Raw genomic sequence first — 18896 nt, forward strand, 5'->3', positions numbered from 1 at the left:
CAGTTATCTTTAGATTTCCATCCGCTAATGTATTCATAATCGTGCGTGCGGTCGAGCGCTGCTTCCCATCGAAATCTCCTCGCTTGGCACGCGCCTTAATCGTCGTTAATGATAACACAAGTGTCCCGGGCCCGCGTAGAATTTCCAGTAACGCGCATTCAAAGCTCTCCCCGGTCTGGATAAACCAACATGCGTGGATGGGAACGCAGTCTTGAGTGGCCTAACGGCGGAAGACGGGCGTTGTAGCAGCGACTCATCCTGCATGCCCGTGTCGCGAGGGGCTTGGACCTATTTACGTGCATTGGGAACCATCATTAAGAGAAAGCGTGCACGAGAGAACGGGAGGGAAGACGCAGAAATGACAAAGCCGCTCGTTAGGCCCTCCGAGGGTCCTCACAAGCAGCGCCAAGGGTGAGAACGTGCTTAGGCCTCGATCCATCCCTTCGACCTGCGCTTTTCTCCTGCCCTTTATACAACTGTCTCATTCTCTGACCTCTTCTCCATTGCGTGCTCTCGAACACCCTTCCGCGATGGTCACTCACTAGTCTCGAGAAACAAGCAATTCTGACCGTTGACGAACTCCATGATTTCGTTAGAGATTTTGGTAACAGGTTCTTCGACGACTTCTTGAGTTTGAGATTTTAGGTATATGAGTTTCAGTAAATTTCACAATAAATTTTGCATAGTTTAGAAAAGGAAAAAATCATTTGTAAATTACATACTTATGTCGTTTGTTTACTTAACGAAGCTTTGTGGCTGTTAAGAATAATAGAAAATAAAAGTTCTTTCTTTGTAACTTTTAATTATTTGAGAAAGTAATTTAAATAATGGATGCCATCGTTAACAAATCTCATTGCATCCGATAATTCGTGACGGAATTCAATACCAACTGATGATATCGGTGGTATGTTATTTGTTACTGTTAGCCGTAGCTGTTGAAGCATCGTTAGAGCTGAAAGCCGCGAAGTCGTAGGAAGTGAGTTACTGCACCATTGGCAATTACGCGTTGACAACATCCGTCTAATGGTGCTTCGCTCGTAAACGCTCGGTCGTCTTGCCGCTTCTCCTCTTTCGCTACGGCTTCCTCATCTTTGCTCGTAAGAGCATCATATTCACTGGTACCGCGGGTTATGCTTCTCCGCGGCGTGATATAGTGTTTTACAAATTGTGCCGTGTTTGGGCGTCACGTAGTCGAGGGTGGAATAAGCTAGACGTGTCTCTGAATCTTGCCAACTACGTAAAATTATTGTCTGTTTTCATCGAGGTATTCTGCGCTTTGCATTTAAAACGGGTGTCCGACGTGATATGCGGAAAATATATTTCATTTGTTATTTTAATCATAAATTTTGGATTCAAAGTCATAACTTAAACTTAATTTGAAAATTATAGTCAAGCTAAAAGCATTGTCCTAATTTAAATACTGTTATTTTACACTTTTTGAAATATAAATGCAATGCGTGCGTCATGTCGTCTCATGAGATTCACAGATTAGTCATATATGAGATTAATACCCTTAAAGTAACTAAGAAAAAGTGCCTTCAAAATTTTCACCAATGCAATCCAATCGTTTCATGGCAATAACATCCAACATCCATTACTTACTAAAACATTACACGTCATATCGTTGAAACAGGTCACAGTTGCACAAAAACCCTCGTTATTAATCCCCATTCCCTCGTTATTAATCCTAGCATTCCACCACCTGTCGGAAACCCAGAATGCTCAGCAGAACGATAGCGGTCGATAGGTCGTGGAGACGGTTTTAGAGAGAAGTCCTGGTCGGTGCACGTCGTGGGAGTTAGCAATCAGTCAGGGTGACAGTTTTGCCCGTCTAGGTGACCTAGGGCGTCAGGGGTGCGTTCCATCACTTTCCATCCGTGATGTATGCATGAGGTCGCGACCGGTAGCAATCGCGGTACACACGTCCCCCAAGTAGCCAACTCCTCCGTCTTCCGGCTTGCTATTTCTCTATGAATATATGAATCGAACCTACACCCAGTTATATGGATACATACGAGCAGTTGGTACCGGATGGGTACCTTGGGGGCGCGGTGGTCATACGTTAGCGTTGCGAGACGTTCGCGTCTTGGTTTCATCCCCTGGCACTAATATCACCGCGAATGTATCACGGTGTCCTCGTTTGGTATACGTGCTGCATTTTCTTTCGTGTTGGAAGGAATAATTTAGGCAACGATAAAACAGTCTGAATTACTTTAGTCCCTCACGCGAGCGAATCGAGTTGTTTGGTAGGATTCGTTGCAGTGATCTTTTCTCTTTGTCAGGATGGTGTTTGTAGATTGATAAATCGACACACAGGAGGGTTTTCAAATAAAGCGTAGCATCATTGTAGATTTAAAAATTTATTTGTACATTTTTTAAAGGTATACAATGGAGTTACCTGTTAGAACAGATTAAGAATCTAAACAAAATTTCTTTTATGTGGTTTTATTTTTATGGGCAAGATAGAGAATATATGTAGATTCTTGCATAATGATATCTTTATCTATGTAAAAAAGATTTGAAATTATTGTCATAAAGTGATAAAATGTGGATAACACAGAAAACAACATTGTTATAAGGTTCATTAATTGCGATAAGAGACTGTGATACTTCCGATTTTGCTGAAATCACGTTGAACAGAGTTTGTATCGGTCTTAAAGCCTAGGTCCTATCTAGTGTCCCTTCGGGCTCAAGTAAAGGGCCCAAGTCCAAAACCCAAAGGCTTAACGAGTTGCGCGCACTTCGTGGAAGGCAAGTCAGCTCACGACGTTACAGGGTGGTAATGGAGTTAATTGCCGGCAGCAGACGAAACCAAGGGCTTACAACTTGAGATACCCCTTGCACCTGATACCAACAAATTGCTCCGTTCTTGCGTTATAACGTGATACAGCACGAGCCGTTGCCTATGTGTTTCGAGTAGCAGGTCAGCGTCTTTAATTCTGTCTGCAAAATTCCCGTTAATAAACGACGATAAAAAAGCAGGTTCTGTTTGTAGCGGATAAAGAATATAGGATAAGGTTCTTTGTTCTTACTGAAATTTAGGTAATACCATGAAATATTTGAGCTCATTGCTCTTCTTAATAAGTTTTCAATGTAAAATGTTTTATTACTATAGCTCTGACGAATATATTTCGATAAATATTGCTCATTTTAAATTCATATCTTTTTCCCATAAATTAATACTCTCTCAATACGCCGTCAAATACTTCTCGCGTTTCCCACATTTTCATACTTTCAGTCATCATCGTCAGAGATAGTAAGTTGCTTCGTCGACATCGCGTCTCGGGCGAAGTTGCGGTACGCGTTATCCGCATAACTGAACGTCGAGAAGAGGACGCCTCGCGAAATAGGATAATACCTCGGTCAGAACCTTCCAGCAGCATTGTCGAGGGACGGCGACTAGCGTAACACAGAAAAGACATTAGCCAGCACAGAGTCGTGAAAGGCAACCGTGAGAGGCCAACGGGGTTGCTGTTGCGTTTGCAGACTTTGGGGATGAGGCTGATGGGATGATGGCAGTGCCACGTTGAAGTGGCCTTCAACCGAGTAAAATTACGGCTGCATACGAATATAGTATATATCATGCCCTCGTTCGCGCTTATGATTTCGTCACTGCGTGTAATTTGTCACGAACATGATTTGATGTAAGTATATCATACGTAGTATGAATGGGATGGAGTAGGTGAAAACTGTTTGTATGTTTCATTGTATGGTAAGGAAAATTAATATTTCGAATGTATTGATAATGATGAGTAATCGTTTTTTACTGTTAGACTCATTTCTATTAGAAATTTCTGTTAAAAATTCTGTGTACTTATTTCTGTTAAAAAGTTTCTATATTCTGAACAGTTTTAAATTTTTTAAATAAAAGAATATTTCTTGTGTGATTGTTATTAAGTACATTAAAGAAAGTTAAAAATTAATCGAAACAGGCGTTACTCATTATTTGCAATCTTTTTACATTTAGTTCTTAAAAATAGCTTGTTAAACATGTCTTTAAAATATATTTCCGTCTAAGATTCGGAACTATTTGCTAATACTGTAAAATTATAAATGAAGTGACACATGATTTCTTAGAATTCTGTGTATAGATAGTAAGTTACTCCTTCGTAATAAATTATTATCATTGAATTAGATATTATATTATTTCAAATAATGTTTGTTCTTGGCTAAAATATTACGTTAATTACGTCGGTTGAGTAGCAGTCGCGTAAGGTAATTAATATCATCGATTTCTGTCGTTCAATTAAAAACCAATTTTGTAGGGTCCACTTAATTGGCCGGTTTCCATCGCGTTGCTAGATATTGCTTTACCGCCTATACGCCCTTTTGTCTCGTCGCATCGTCTTATCGGGACCGCCTAGAATTAATCGTGTATCAGGCTCAAGCCTCACGTACGGGTACGGCTTTAATCGAAGGGAGAAGAGATTAATTAAATTATATGCTGCTCGCGAGGTTGATTCCTTCCTTCAAATTGCAAATTTCCCAGTTACAGATTAATTAATCAGCCGATGCGTGAAGTTGCGTGAAAGTTAATGGTGGAATTGACGAGACGTTAATGCTTCAATAAATTTCTCCTTCAAATGAATTTCTTGGTTCTGACAGTTATCCGGCAGTTTATTTTTCATGTTTCTGTCGTCGATACTCTCGATTTTGATATGAAAATGATTAATATACGTGCCACATAGAAACTACACTGATCAACTCAGTAGAGCGTAATCATTTGGTTTCTGAAAGTGTCAAAACTGTTTGTATATTCCAAAATAAGGAAATTTTCAGAAAAGAGTTGAAAAACTCGATTTTTCAGTTTTCAAATTTACAAGAAGGACCGCTTCTCTTTTAAACTATTTAACAATAAATAAATTTAGGTACAACTTTTATCCGCAGTTGTTCCTTCTACCAAAAGAACAACTTCTTCAAGCTGTAAATACATCAAAATATATAACAGCTCCAAAGCTTTATGAAACTGAACACTCAAAAATTTCCCAATACCCCTTCCTACTTCAAGAACGATCATCGAATTTATCTCATGAAGAGTACAACAGTACCTACAGTCCATGTATCTCGATACAGACACCGCAGGCACTTATCACAGAAATTTACGTAATCGTGGAGTTGAAACAACGTTCAACCAACAATCAATTAAAAGTCCGCTCCGTGGACCCGTGCAAATCCAACCTTTCCGGATTGAGGGCTTTCGAAACGAAATAATAGTTGGAGAGATCGGATCTTGACTTGTGAACGAATGGTATAGAGGGGGTGAGAGAAAGAAAGAGAGAGAAAGAGAGAGAGAGAATGCTTTACATGGTGGCGGCCGAAAATTCCCGTTGAAAATCGTAATCGGTACGAGTGGCGGAACCTCTGACCGCTGGAAAATCCAGCCGCTCTCATTAGCATTTAATGCCGGCGGAACTTTCGACTATAATGGCTCGTGTGTGCGGCCTGACGAATGCTCGAATTAGAGGCGAGAGGGCTGGCAAGAGTTGGCGGTAAGAGCGGGATTTTCGAGGAGCCAGATCGGAGGTGAACCCAAAGAGACGAAGACCGAACGACATGTTCCTGCTTGAAAATGTTCTCCGGTCCTCCAGCTGATTAAATTCTTCCGACCGTGATTGCCGAATCCCGTTACAGACGCGTGAATCGCTTTGTTAAGTTATTAAATCGTCTTATCCGAGGTTCGTTGCTCCTCATGCGTGCAAGATTTATTTTCAAATAGTCTGTCCATCCTAAGTATCTTACAGTTGCTATATCGCTGATTTAGAAAGCTTAGACTTGTAAATTTATAGTTAACGATTATTAAAATCGTAGAATGCAAGTGTAGAACAAAAGTAAGTGGAAGCATGGAAAGAGTACGCTGATACAAGTACTAAATATTAAGTACTAATATAAATTTATCGAAGTTATATTGATTAAAAACTATCCGATTTCTCATTTAATATAAGTTCTAAGACAAAGTGCAGTAAATGCACGGTCATGTTCCCTACATTCGACGATATAAATTTCACTACTCCTTTCTATAAACACAGCGAGTAAACCTATACATGTTCTATCACTAGTGTTAACTCGCGTATGTATGAAACGAGAACGCAATATAAAAGTGTGTGTAACACGGTGAAAAAGAGGATTTGCCGTCGTAAATTAACGGAGAGCAAGCTGGAAACGAGCACGCGCTTGGATTCGAGCGCGGTAACTTCGTTGAACCGGGACTTTCATCCTGTCAGATGGTATTTCATTATTATCCATGAAAGTTAATATCGAGCCGGTATGTGTGTATGTAAAAACTTGCTGCGAGGAAGCTGATATACTTTTAATTTTTATTTTCGCACGTAGCCGCTCGCAGGGACGTAGACGACGAGAAGGCACGCGTTCAGAGGCGAGTGTGCGCGCTCGTCAGCGGAGGAGAACTTTAAATTCTCGTGCCGCCTGGCTTAATCCGCGGCTTAAAGAGCTTAACCCCACGAATATCTCGTCAGAGCTTTCCCCAGACCGACGACGTCGGTCCGCGGTGCCAGAGAGCAGGTTTATTAGCGCACGGATTTCGAAATTCTTTTCATCCCTGGCTGGGACACGAAGCCTCCCACGCCGTTTACATAAGCGAGTTCTCCGGATTGCCTTTTTGATATGTAGATAAGGGGTGGTGCCGCTTTTACGCCGTTTACGCCCCCACCACGGACTAAAAAGAGACGCCAGGACGTCGTTCCGTTCCGCGATAGTTGATGTTACTTTGTAGAGTTCTTGCTTCTTTGAAGAATCTGACATTCTGTGGAAACATTCACGATTTGTGAAACCTTTTCACGTTTTGTGTCTTCGCGGTATGGAAAATTTTGTAGAGAAAGAAGAAAAGGAGAAGCAGAATATAATATTTCTCGATATAAAAGGCTATTTTTCTTTGGAGAATAATCTTCTGGGAGTTAGATTAGTCAAGACATTTTAAAAATATTCTCTTGTATTATTTAATTTTCGTGGCGATTGTTAACAAAGATATAAAGTTACCTCTTCTAGACTTCCTTGTAATAATCTTCGATTTATTTTTCTTCAGAGATCGTAATATTTGTGTTTATCGTAGCAAGAACTTGTCATACTAAAATTATCTTCTTTCGTCTCGTTAAAAGTAGGATTTTATCCATCTTTCTTCAGACTATAATTGTTTCATGGCGCCACTGATATCTGTATTTAGGATTAAATCAAGAGAAGTTACTTGGCGCGTTCATACATCGATTTTCTCGAAGGAAATCACAAGTTAGACGTGATAATCGACACGGTTCTGGCGCCGCACGTGAACGCCACTGAAACGGGCAGCTAAACAAGGCCGAGCAATTATGAACAAGGAGCATAGCCGGGATAAACAAATTACACGCGAACGGTTCTCGGTGGTGATTAGAGGTAAATCTTGTTAGGGAAGTTTCTCTCTGGGTTTCGTCTTGAAACAACTGCAGCTGAGAATAACACGGAAAGTTACTTTTCTATACAATTTCTTCCTTCCTTCTAGTGATAAATACAACATTTAAAAGATTCGCATTAACACGTTTTAATTTTGCAATTGGACTCTTAAAAGGATTTTTTAATCTGAGAAATAAATATAAAATATTCCATATGATAGAATTATAGATTTTGATAGAGAAACGACCACCGAATTGCTATTTGAAGAAATCGATAGAGAGATAAATTACCAATGGAGGTTTCAATCGCTATAACATTCTCGTGGGACCGAAGAGCCAAATCAGCTACGATGCAGGAAAGGAGGAAACGAACAAACGAAAGAGGGACCAATCTTGTTCCTTAGACTACGTTCTATCATTATTGGGTCGCTTCACTCTGCACGAAAGTGTTCATTTACTTCTATTATTCGGAGTAAACAGATTTGGTCCGCATTTAGCTTCTCTTCAAGCAGTAACCACATACTTTTTTCCGTAGCTTATCGTATATTTTCATTATGTTCGTACTGTGTTTTTGCCTGTTCTTTATTTTTGGCACGCTGTTGTATAAAAATATTTATCGTGAGTACATTTTATGGCAATTCTGTTAATTTTCTCGAACTTCTTCGAAATATTCTACGGTATCTTGCTAACTTGAATGACGAATGTACATGAAAATATCTATATTTCAAGGGAAAGCTTAAAGGTACAAATAAAAGATTTAAATGACCGCAGAAAATGCTCGGATTGAAATACATTTTACGATTTGTCGAAATCACGACGTAGCCAAAATCACAGAGCAGCAGCCAGGTCGTTTTTCGCGGAGGTCTTTTTCGGTTCATGCCAGAAACGACAGCAGAGATAGTTTTTGCGGGCAAATGGAAGCCGATTTCTGCGCATTTCTGCAATTACAACGGCAGTAAGCATCAAAGGCGACCCGCGTGGAAGACGTGAAATTTCATCGGAAGCCATGCGACGATTACGAGAGAAATACATGCGAGAGGAGAAGAGAGAAAGAGAAAGGAAAGGCAGCAATGAGAGGTAGTCGGTCCGAGTTTGCGAGTTTCAAGCCAAGGGGATTGCCGTATATTAAAGTACTTTTCGACTCCCCTTTCCTTTCTACGCCAATCCGTAGCTCTGGACCCCCTCAAACCTGGTCCTACTTCTCTTTTCTCTACGTTCTTCCTTTCTCGTCAGTCTCGTTGCCATTCGAATCGCGAGTAATCGTAAGCCCTAACTAAGCCTCTTGCGTATTTTGCACGTGACGTTCCAGCTTCGTTTATGATTCGTTCTATAAGTCTTGCCGCTCGCCTAGCAATAACGATGGTCAGGTTAATCACAGTTAATCATAGTTTTCTTCTTTTTGGATCAAACAAATCTTTCTCTATTCTTGTTTCTTCGGAAGGCTATAAATGTTTCATGTGTTGATCCTGGTATATTTACTTTGACAACTCATTCACTACCCTACAAAAACGGAAAGAATTGTTACTAAAAAGTATTGATAATAAAAAGTGATATGATTAGATAGAAATGAATATGTAAACCTTTATGTGTGCAAAACTTATATTTAAGCACTTAAATATTCCTGTACAATTATAAGTTTTCGAATACATTATAAATACTGTCTTGAATATAATATAACCAAAGTTTAAAATACATTATCACTTAGAATATTCTCTCTTTGGGATCACAAGAATAAGGTAATTAAATTTCTTAATGATAGCAAATATTTTGAAAAATCTGCAAACGCGCGGATCGGCGATCCGTGAACCCGGCATCCATCGGCAGGGGTTTCCTTTTGGTACCATTAGTCATTAGCGATTCTAAAAGCACCCAGGGTAGAATATTACAGCAGTAGCCACGGCGGCTTTTACCATACTTTAGCTTTATACGAGGCCCATTCATCAAAAGCCAACGAGTCCAATGGCTCCATGGGTATACGTTGCTTAGCAATGGATCCTTCGTCGCAGCAGGCTCTTTATGATCTGCGATCCTGCAGTATTAGATATTTTCAAAACCACCTACCATCTTCTTCCCACGGTTTATTTTCAAGTTTTAATATTTTATGTCACTTTTTTAAGCTCGTGAATAATTATGACTGACGCTTATACTTCTAAAACATTTTTACTAGTTCATTTTAATGTTCACCTTTCTAACTTTCTTGTTATTTTATAGTAGCTTAATTTCCACCCCTTTACTTTCGATATCTATATCTTTCCATCATGAAACCCTATAACTTTTCTAACTATCACGTTATTTTATAATAACTTAATTTCTACCACCCTATATTTTCGACTCCTATAACTTTCCATCACGAAACCCGGTAGCTTATACTACTAATTCTAACTATGTAATAAAATTATATTGAACGCATGTCAAAAAATATACAGAAGTACAAGATATTTAGTACAAGTATTTATTATATGTTTAAGACGATTGTTGATGTTGTATAATAATTTTTATTTAAATATATGTTTGAAATAAATATTTTGTAATTTCTATACACATTTTCAAATTGGTCACAAACTTTATCGATGAAATTATTATGTATTGTTAGTCGTGTGTTGACCAATGAAATTTCAAAATATATTATATATAACACATAAAGTTATCTACTAGTTGGATATTAAGATTTTCTATGGTAGGTGTTCGAATACCTTCCATTGCAGATGTAATTCAAAATTTCAACAAATCCTTGACATTTGTCCTCGAGTGGCGAAATCTCCAAACAGACTCATTTCCACTTGTTTCACAGCTCATTCCAATTTCATCGCTTCCTTTCTCGATGTCGAGTATCGTCGACTACTACGCGCCCTTTGAGCATCGATCCAGACGAGTAGCCGAGACGAAGAAAAGGTGAGAAGCTGTCAAGGCTGTCACGCGTCCAATGGACCATACAGTCTGCCCATTATCGGCGGAGGGACTCTGTGGAGAAATAATAAAAATGCCATTAGTGTCTCGACGTCCCAGGACGGTCGAACGATGTGAACGTTTCACCCCACAGATTTCGACCGATATATATCTCTCATTCCCTTCGACCACTTTAACGTCTTTGTCACGGACTCTCCCGCTTGACGAGGTTAATCCTTCTTTTCGGCCTTCGACCTTTCTCTAGCTCTTCGGTTTTCCTTCTTGGTCCACTAGCCAAGGGCTGGACGATCTTAAAATCCGTTCACGAGCTGGAACGAAAATAATTGCATCGTGATTCTTTCGCTTTTTCCTTCAACCCTTCCACCCCCTTTCCTCCCTTAGCCACCCCTATTCTTTCTTTCGTTCTCCCTCTTTCTTTCGCCATCCTTCTCGCTCTCGTTATTTCGATTGCGGTGACTCTTTGTCTTTGTCTTTTTGTTCCTGCATCTTCCTTCCACGAGCTACGACCGAGAGGGCATAAATCCTTCGGGATCGTCGCCGAAAATAAGATAAAATCTCACTGCTACTCAGCTTGGTAGAGGAAAGAAAAAAGGCAAATTCCCGAATAAACACATCCGCGGCTCTTTATGGTGCCACTTTGTGGATCCACCCCCAAGTCCGTGGCCTGTGTACCGTGCGCATTATTAACTCAACCACCGGAAAATGTCAACGCGGCCGGGTTCCTTATCTCCTCGCTTTTCTTTATTTTACCACCAAACGCTGCCTTCCCTCAACAGAGTCGTTGTTTTTTCCCTTCTGGTACGGGTCACGCGACTTTTATCTGTCAGATTCTTGTCTGGAATGCTGTTATATTCGGTGGCAGATTTGTGTAGCGATTTTCTCGAGGAAGTGTTTCTCGAGCAGAATAAATAGATGATACATTCTGGAATATTATTTAATTTATGTATAATTTAAATCATTCGTTTTACGTTTTACCGTATCAGCTTTATGTACACCTATCACTCTATAAAATAATCTCTTCATATTTTTCATACAATAAATTGACCACAATTTATTCAAATTTATTTCACAATTAACATTCATTCACGTTGTATTTCAACATATCCACAATCTACTATTTCAAGAGCTATACTATACGGGAATAGACGAACTATGTAAAAATTAAGTTTTCAGTCCCTTTCTCAAATCTGATCTGATACTCTGTTCGATAGGGTATGTCGTTTCTAAGAGCGTTTCCGTTTTCTCTGAAGATCCGACAAGCAAAAGAACGCCTCTGGGATCGGGTTTCCAAACGTTTTAATCGGCGTTTTTCTTTTTCCTACCGGGCCGCGATTTCACGATTTTCTTCGCCCTCGGGGGAGAGGAGAGAGTGTCCTCTTTCAGAAAGGAGTTATCGCCGAAGGAAGCTACAGGCATCGGTGTGCTCCTGTGAAAAGGGGCTGGGGACGGCCGGCGGGGTTAAAACGACCTCCGCAGTCGAGGCTGAAGTCTGAAAGATAAGGTACCCCTCTTCTCTCTCTCGGCCTCCTAGATTATGGAATGGCACTTTAATTACACTAATGGGAGAACCAAATGTTAATTACAATTCGAAGTCTAAAAGAGAGACGATTCGCGGCCTGTGTAAGAGCGAGAAAGACAGAGGGCGGAAAGGGGCTGGTAGAGGAGAGAGGAGAGATAGGCCAGTAGACGGGGAAGGGACCAGATGAGATTTTCGTGCGTAAGAGGGTTCCCGTGATTAGTATTATTTAATTAAAAATGCCCGGTCCCATTATGGTCACCTCTCATAAGGACCAAGCTTAGTTGCGTGGGAAGTTGCTTATGAATTGGATTATCGAAAGGAGAAAGGAATAAAGTGGAGAATGAAATGTCATGACTAATCATTGCTACGTATATTGACAGAAGGCTTGATGAGTGAAGAGCAAGCCAATTATTATTTGGCAAACAGCTAGAATTAAGGAATCATTCCAAAGTGAAATGAATGGAATTCAGTTAAGAAACGAACACTACAAGCAACACGTAATAACATATATCATATAAAGAATAATGAAAATGTAAAATGTATTATCGTATAATCATTGCAACTGACAAAATATCTTCACGTTATTAATTTGTCCGATAATTAAAAGTAGTTAAAAAATACGCAGAATTTAACATAAAAGACACGATATCAGTTATCGAATTCGCTATCCGCTTCAACAAGTTTCTCAAAATAAGAAATTTAGAAAACATCCATTCATCAAGAGAGGAAAGAAACGAAACAATTGGAACCACGGAAAAGTTTCTGGTTGAAACGGTTCTGTCGACAGTGGATCGATCCGAACGGTGGAACGGATATCAACATTTTGGAAATCTCGTTTCCTTCCCCCGAACGATTTCGGTGACGTCGTCGTAAGCGGGACGACGAGGAGGACTACGCGGACGACTACGAGGACGGTCACGACGACGATGGGCTATCGACGCCGGGGTGGAGTCGAGGCGGCAGCCGGGTTTCAATTTAAAGTTGGACGAGCGTGTCGGGATTTCAATGTACAAAATGCGTATGCTAAACTTTTCGCACCCCTGTGGTAGCCGCCGTCCCTCCGTTCGTCTTCGAGTTCCCAAACACCCTTGACGCCGTAGCTCGAATGCCGGACAACGTCCGTGTCGACGTTTCGTCCGGGAAAAATCAGCAAGTCTGATGCATCGTCAAGTAGAAAGGGCGCGCAAGTAGAACGTCGCTCCCGTTCGACACGGTGCTCGCGGGACGAATGTTCCGTGGAACACTTTGAAGTCACTGTTCCCAAAGGTCAAATTACTTTTTTGAAGCCGTCACACGGAGGCCTTAGCGGCATTCACGGCTCGGTCTGAGGATCCCTAATGATCGCAGCTGCGATCGAAGGTGATGCATATCAATGGATAGGCTTGAAACGACATCGTGTGAAGCAAGTTTCTAATGGCATCCAGTCGCTAACTTTTCTCACCAGAAGGTACGCATGCACCTATGAGGTATTTGCATCTAGTTCCAGGCGCTAGCTTTGTCTCGTTCCGTAATTTATACTAGGGGTTTAGACTTTGTCGCGACGCCAACTAAACACCTAGGAAAGTGTGCATTGTCCTTGATGATTAAGCATGGGAGTGGAAAATGAGAGATATTGGAAAATTACTATTTATTTAATTACTATACATGAAGCAATGATTTTTACTTTCCTAAGTTTTTCGTTATCCTTGTGGTGAATGGTCTAAGGTTAATAATCCAACGTAACTATATCCTTAAAATCAAAATTATTTTACATCGTATTCTTCTTGTTTCTCTTCCAAAAACTTTCGATATGCATTCTGTTTTCCATTTCCTTGAATCGTATTCCAAGACTCTAAATCAAGCGTCATTCGAAAATAGACGGGTTCCAAACATGGCCTTCCGATTTAATCGCATGGTTTCGACGCGAATCTAACTTCGACAATGCATCCAGATGGAATGTCACGCTGTGTACGATTACTACGAGACGAAGGGCGAAGATAGGAAAAGAAGAGAAAAAAAAAGAAGAGCAGTGGAACGAGGAAGATGCTCCAGCGGCCGAGCGATCGCGGATGGGTGAGAAGTTTCGCCCCAGGAGTTGGATTACCGCGTGGCTTCGGTCGGTATTTGAAAATCGTGGGGTCTCGAGGCTGGCGGGCGAAGCTGCCGTGTGATTGATTTTGCATACGACACGGATTGGACAGGTTTGAGAAATTGGACTAGCTTTCTGGGTTGGTTTGGCCTTTCTGCCCTCCTTGGCATTTCCCTTTCGAAACGGCCCTTCCCCTTCCATCTTCTTTCTATATCGCGAGTGTCTATATGCCTGGATGGTTATATCGACGCGTACGTCGAGAGTATATGTATGTCGATGTAACGTATATACTTAACGTATCCAGGAGTGTCTACTCGCGAGAGACGGAGAAGGGTTCCCTCTCGTATCTCTAGCGGGAAACCGAGAAGGGGATTGGCCTCGAACGAGCGATTTGTGCGATCTTCAAGGATGTATTTATGAGCGTTCCAGGCCCGCTTCTTCCACTTTCATATTGCGTTCGGCATTTTCCATGGCGATGTAAGTTACGGCGTGCAAAATCGAAACGTGACATCTAATATAAGATGCGATCGTTTCTTGGAGGCGTTGAGTATGGAGTTTGATATCGACTCTGATGGTAATCGCAAGTTGGAAACGTAGGATTAAGTGAAATATCTACATAAATTGATAAAGCTAATCATTAATAAGGAGAAGAAACTTACCTACTTACCTACTGTCTTTTTCTATAAAAGGCCTTATTTCTTTTTTAGTAGACGATTTTCAAACAACTTTCTCCTTTTCTTCATTCTTGCCACATTCTTATCAAATTCTTTATTGAAATACAGTTGTCTAAATTAAACAAAAGTTGTGTAAAGATCTAAGAATGTCTAATAAAGAACTATTATTACTTGAATATTCATTCAAACTAGAAATTTAGAAGTTATCATTCAATCCTATACTGGCCTTATACTTTAGGAACATACTTATCATCCAAATAACGCTTGAAATAATCTAACAAAAGTCGACAAAAGAAATAGTGTAACATCCGTCAAAACTAACACAAGAAACTTAAAAAATTACTTAATTCATCGTGTAAACGAGACACGAACGATTGCATACACAGAGGATAGTGCGTAAGAAGAAGCTGTCTCGAGGCATTCAGGCTAACTCGTCTGGCGTTATCTGCCGACGTCGGAGTGGATAACAGGCCGAACGATTTATTCTAAACCTTTATCCGGCGGCCCCTCGAAATTTATGAAAGAAGACGCCCGTTTAACCGACTCGCTCAGTCATCCCTCACGATGGTGGTGAAGCCACCCTTCCCTCAACTATCTTTCTTCCTTGCTGTGTCTCCTTGTTCTTCTTCGAGCTCGCGCCTCCCTTCCCTCTGGTTCCACCTCCTCTCCTCGATTCTCTGCCCTGTGCTCGCATGTCAGCCCTTTATTTTATACCAAGACGAGTCGGTCCGAGTCGGTCCTAATATTAAAGGGGATGGTTCACCCTTAGTGCGTGATCGGGATACTAAAATTCGCCGATCGGATGGTTCGTGACTTCCTTATTGAAGGACAGAACGAAAGGCGAGTGGCAGGTTTCTCTACGAGCAAAACGTCATTGAGAGCCCGAGCATTGCAATCTTTTTCTACGGTTCGTGAAACATAGAGCTTGATTATTGAGAGTACATAGCACTGAAATGTGATGGGTGAGGTGTTCCATTGGGTCTTTGAATAAAGTTTTCTTGTTTCACAAGTCAGGGACTTGGAGTACTATTTTATTTCGTACGAAAAACTATTAATTTAATACAAAAAGTTTAGAATAATAGTTTCTACAGCTAGCTTTCTAGGAATCGCCATAATGTAGTTTTTGGATTTACAATTGATGAGCCACGCGAGAACATTTTTGTTAATGTCTTGATTTCGAATAATTCATTTGATTCACGAATATAAATGTCTTGAAAATAGATGATAAATCTTTGAAATTCTATAAACAATAAAGTAACGAAATCATTTTTTAAATAATCAGCTCAACAGGATGCAAAAGTACAAATTCTACAACCAATTGAAAGAAAATGAACATTTGTAACATCCAATAGCATTTTAACACAACTTTAAAAGTAGTTCAGCAACGAACGTGTCATTTTATCTAATTTCCAGAATAACGTTTTGTTTCTGTGTTTTCCAGTTGTATCTGAGCAAAACCCGGCAAAGTGGTCTCACGGACAATTTGCATCAGGATCTTTTACGAACGGTCAACCCAACTGCACGCCAACAAGGTAAGTCTTGTCGACTTTTTATTTTTTTCTCTCTTGTCTTCTTCCTGAAGCGATGCTTTTCCCTCTCGAATTTCTTCGGCATCGCCGACTGCGAAACGGCTTTGAATTTCCGTCCGCGTTTGAAAAAGATTTCGTCCCCTACCACGGCCTCGTTTTTTACTGTTTTCTCGTTTCTCTCGAATTCGCTCGAAACTTTCGACACTCGCGTATACACGCACACACAGAACGGTGTCGTTTAACCGTTCTAACGACGAGATACTCGCTTCGTACGTATATCGAAACTGGCGAAGTCCTGTGCCGAAACACAAGCGACATTTCGAAACTTTGGCCAATTTCGCGTGTACTCGCTTAGAATAAATATGTGATCCACGTGTGCCGGCGTATCTACGTTCAATATGTACGAGTCGCTTATAAATTATGTTTTATCTCGAACTTCTATGAAGATACATATTTAATCAATATTCGATGAATTATCCTGATCATTTGTAACTTTGACTTTTATTTACGAGGTTATCTTTTTAGGAAAATAAGGTTCAAGATATTAGGAATTCTCAAATTTATTGTACCTAATATGTCAAAAAATAGATGAATTCATAATTGTTAAACAGAAGTGGATGAGATACTCAATAAAGTAATTATTATTAGTGTCCCTGTGAAAAATAAGTTGCTACTATTCTTTTAAAAAGCGTTTATCATCACATTTCCAATACTACTAATATCTTTTCTGATACTTAAAGAAATTTTCATATAATATCATACCTCATGTAATTAATAATTTAGTGAAATTATTACTAATATTTATTAGTCGGTTATTAACGAATTATTTACTTGACAAACTAAAACACAAAGAAAATCCATGATCCAAGAGGAAAGGTGGAAAACTGTCAAGGAAGACATCGAACAACTATTGTCTTGATTTCCACGAAGTATAGGCAAGGATTTCCACAAGCTGAAACGATGGCATCGTCGTAGACGAACGCGATTCGTGGGGACGGGAAAAGTAAGGAGGTCGGCATCATGCATAACCCCACGTCGGCCTCGCATAAATATTCTAATAACTTCGGAAACTAATATGATTGCATCCAGCAGGAATAATATCCTGTTCGAAGTGGGCATCGCGGCTGTATGCGTGGAATACGAAATACGTAGAGCGCGGCGTCCACATGAGAACAACGTCGCGTTCCTCCTCACGTAACCGTAGATCGCCGCGAGGGTGGAAGCGATCTCTCTCGATGACAGTGATTACTTTAATCGTGCTTTCCCTTCCCAGTCGAGACTGTTCTAGAAAATAGTTATAGCAACGAAAACCATAAGATGTATCGCTCCAAACTATCACACGATGTTCGATAGCTATGGACTCGCAGGAATGTGGACGCCATTGCAGATATGTATTAGAAAGGTATGGGGATAGAAAAAGATATGGAAAGAAATATTTTCTTCTGGATATATGATTTCATTCTCGTTTTTAGTAGAAAATACTTTAGACAAAAAAACTTTTGTTACTAGACGCGAAGAAACGTGCATTGGTTGTTTGTATGAAATTTTAAAATAATTTTAGAGAATTTTAAATAATTTAAAAATAACTTTCAATGAAAAATTGACTATAAGATTCTAGTAATATTCTTGTAAATAATAATGGTGAATGCTAAGTCTAACTGATTCGTATATTTTTACATAAAGCTTCACTGTTATGTTGAAAAATCAAGAATAGAAAATAAATAAATGAAGGTGTCCTTTTGTTTTAACATAATTTTCTTTCATATATTGTTTTTCTGACTTTGATTTACTCAAAAACAAAGTCTCACGTGATATCAAATAATTCGATATTTTTAATATAATTTCTCGTACATAAAATCACATCGTTCCATGATATATGATAAATTCTACCATGCAATACCAAGAAAGGGTATTTTTCAACGTATGCACGTTGAAGCACGACGACGACGAAGGCCGTGAACGAATGGTTTCGAAACGCCAAGGACTCGTTAACGCGAAATATCGTTAAATCGATTTCGCGCAGATTCGAGACGCTCAACGAAAATCCATCCGAGAGATTCGAGTTCGAAAATTAATTTCAATCCGTACTTGAGCCCCTGGCTCCCACTCCTTCCGCCTCTCTTTCGCTTCGTCTCCTCTCCGGCTAGGTTGGTCAAACAGTGCCGTGTACAGCGCGGTTGGAAAATCGAGCAGCGCTCGAGTACTGGAAACAAAAGGCCGACGTTTCAATTAGGTCCCTTATTAGTTAGCGATAATAGGGCCAGCGGCGGTCGAACGGTAAGGCCAGGGCTTTCCAGTGCTTAACCGTTGGCTGTGTTAGATTCGCCGGCTTGTTTGCGTGGATCCAGCTCTTACGATATTAAGGGCTGACTAGGCATTCACCGATGCCGTACCGACCTCCAACCACCCACGAAGCCCCACCTCCTACGCGTTTCGATGTTTAGAGCCACCCCCTAACCTATGGCTCTCCTCGACCCGTTCGACTTGACCAAGATAGAAGGGACAGCAAGGGAGCCTTACACTTCGTGGCTGGACCATTCGCTGGGTCGATTGATTTTCTCGTGTTAGGACGCTGCAAGGATGGAAACCTCTGATAACAGGGTTTGTATGATGGAAAATCGAATTCGTATCTTGTAAAGGAAGTTCGGTATACAAGGAATGTGTTCGGTTGATGTTCATGAGGAATTTAAATATGTGAGAGCAAAGGGTAACATAAAAAGTAACTTATAAAAGATAAGACTATAAGAATATGAGAAAATCATATGTAAATTGCGGAAATATGGACAGCATCAGGAGACGGAAGGATCTGTAAAGGATATT

At 40.2% G+C, this 18896-nt stretch overlaps 1 protein-coding gene across 8 annotated transcripts in view; it reads left to right on the forward strand.

Moving 5' to 3' along the window:
• Window positions 1–18896, forward strand: part of LOC132908170 (mucin-2-like) — a 304671-nt gene that overhangs the window by 154279 nt on the left and 131496 nt on the right. For all 8 annotated transcript variants that reach the window (XM_060961891.1, XM_060961890.1, XM_060961892.1 and 5 more), the window contains one exon: window positions 15989–16079. In XM_060961891.1, the coding sequence (XP_060817874.1) occupies window positions 15989–16079 (91 nt within the window). The remainder of the gene's footprint in view (window positions 1–15988; window positions 16080–18896) is intronic.

The sequence above is a fragment of the Bombus pascuorum genome, chromosome 6 (genome assembly GCF_905332965.1).
Source record: "Bombus pascuorum chromosome 6, iyBomPasc1.1, whole genome shotgun sequence".
NCBI lineage: Eukaryota > Metazoa > Arthropoda > Insecta > Hymenoptera > Apidae > Bombus > Bombus pascuorum.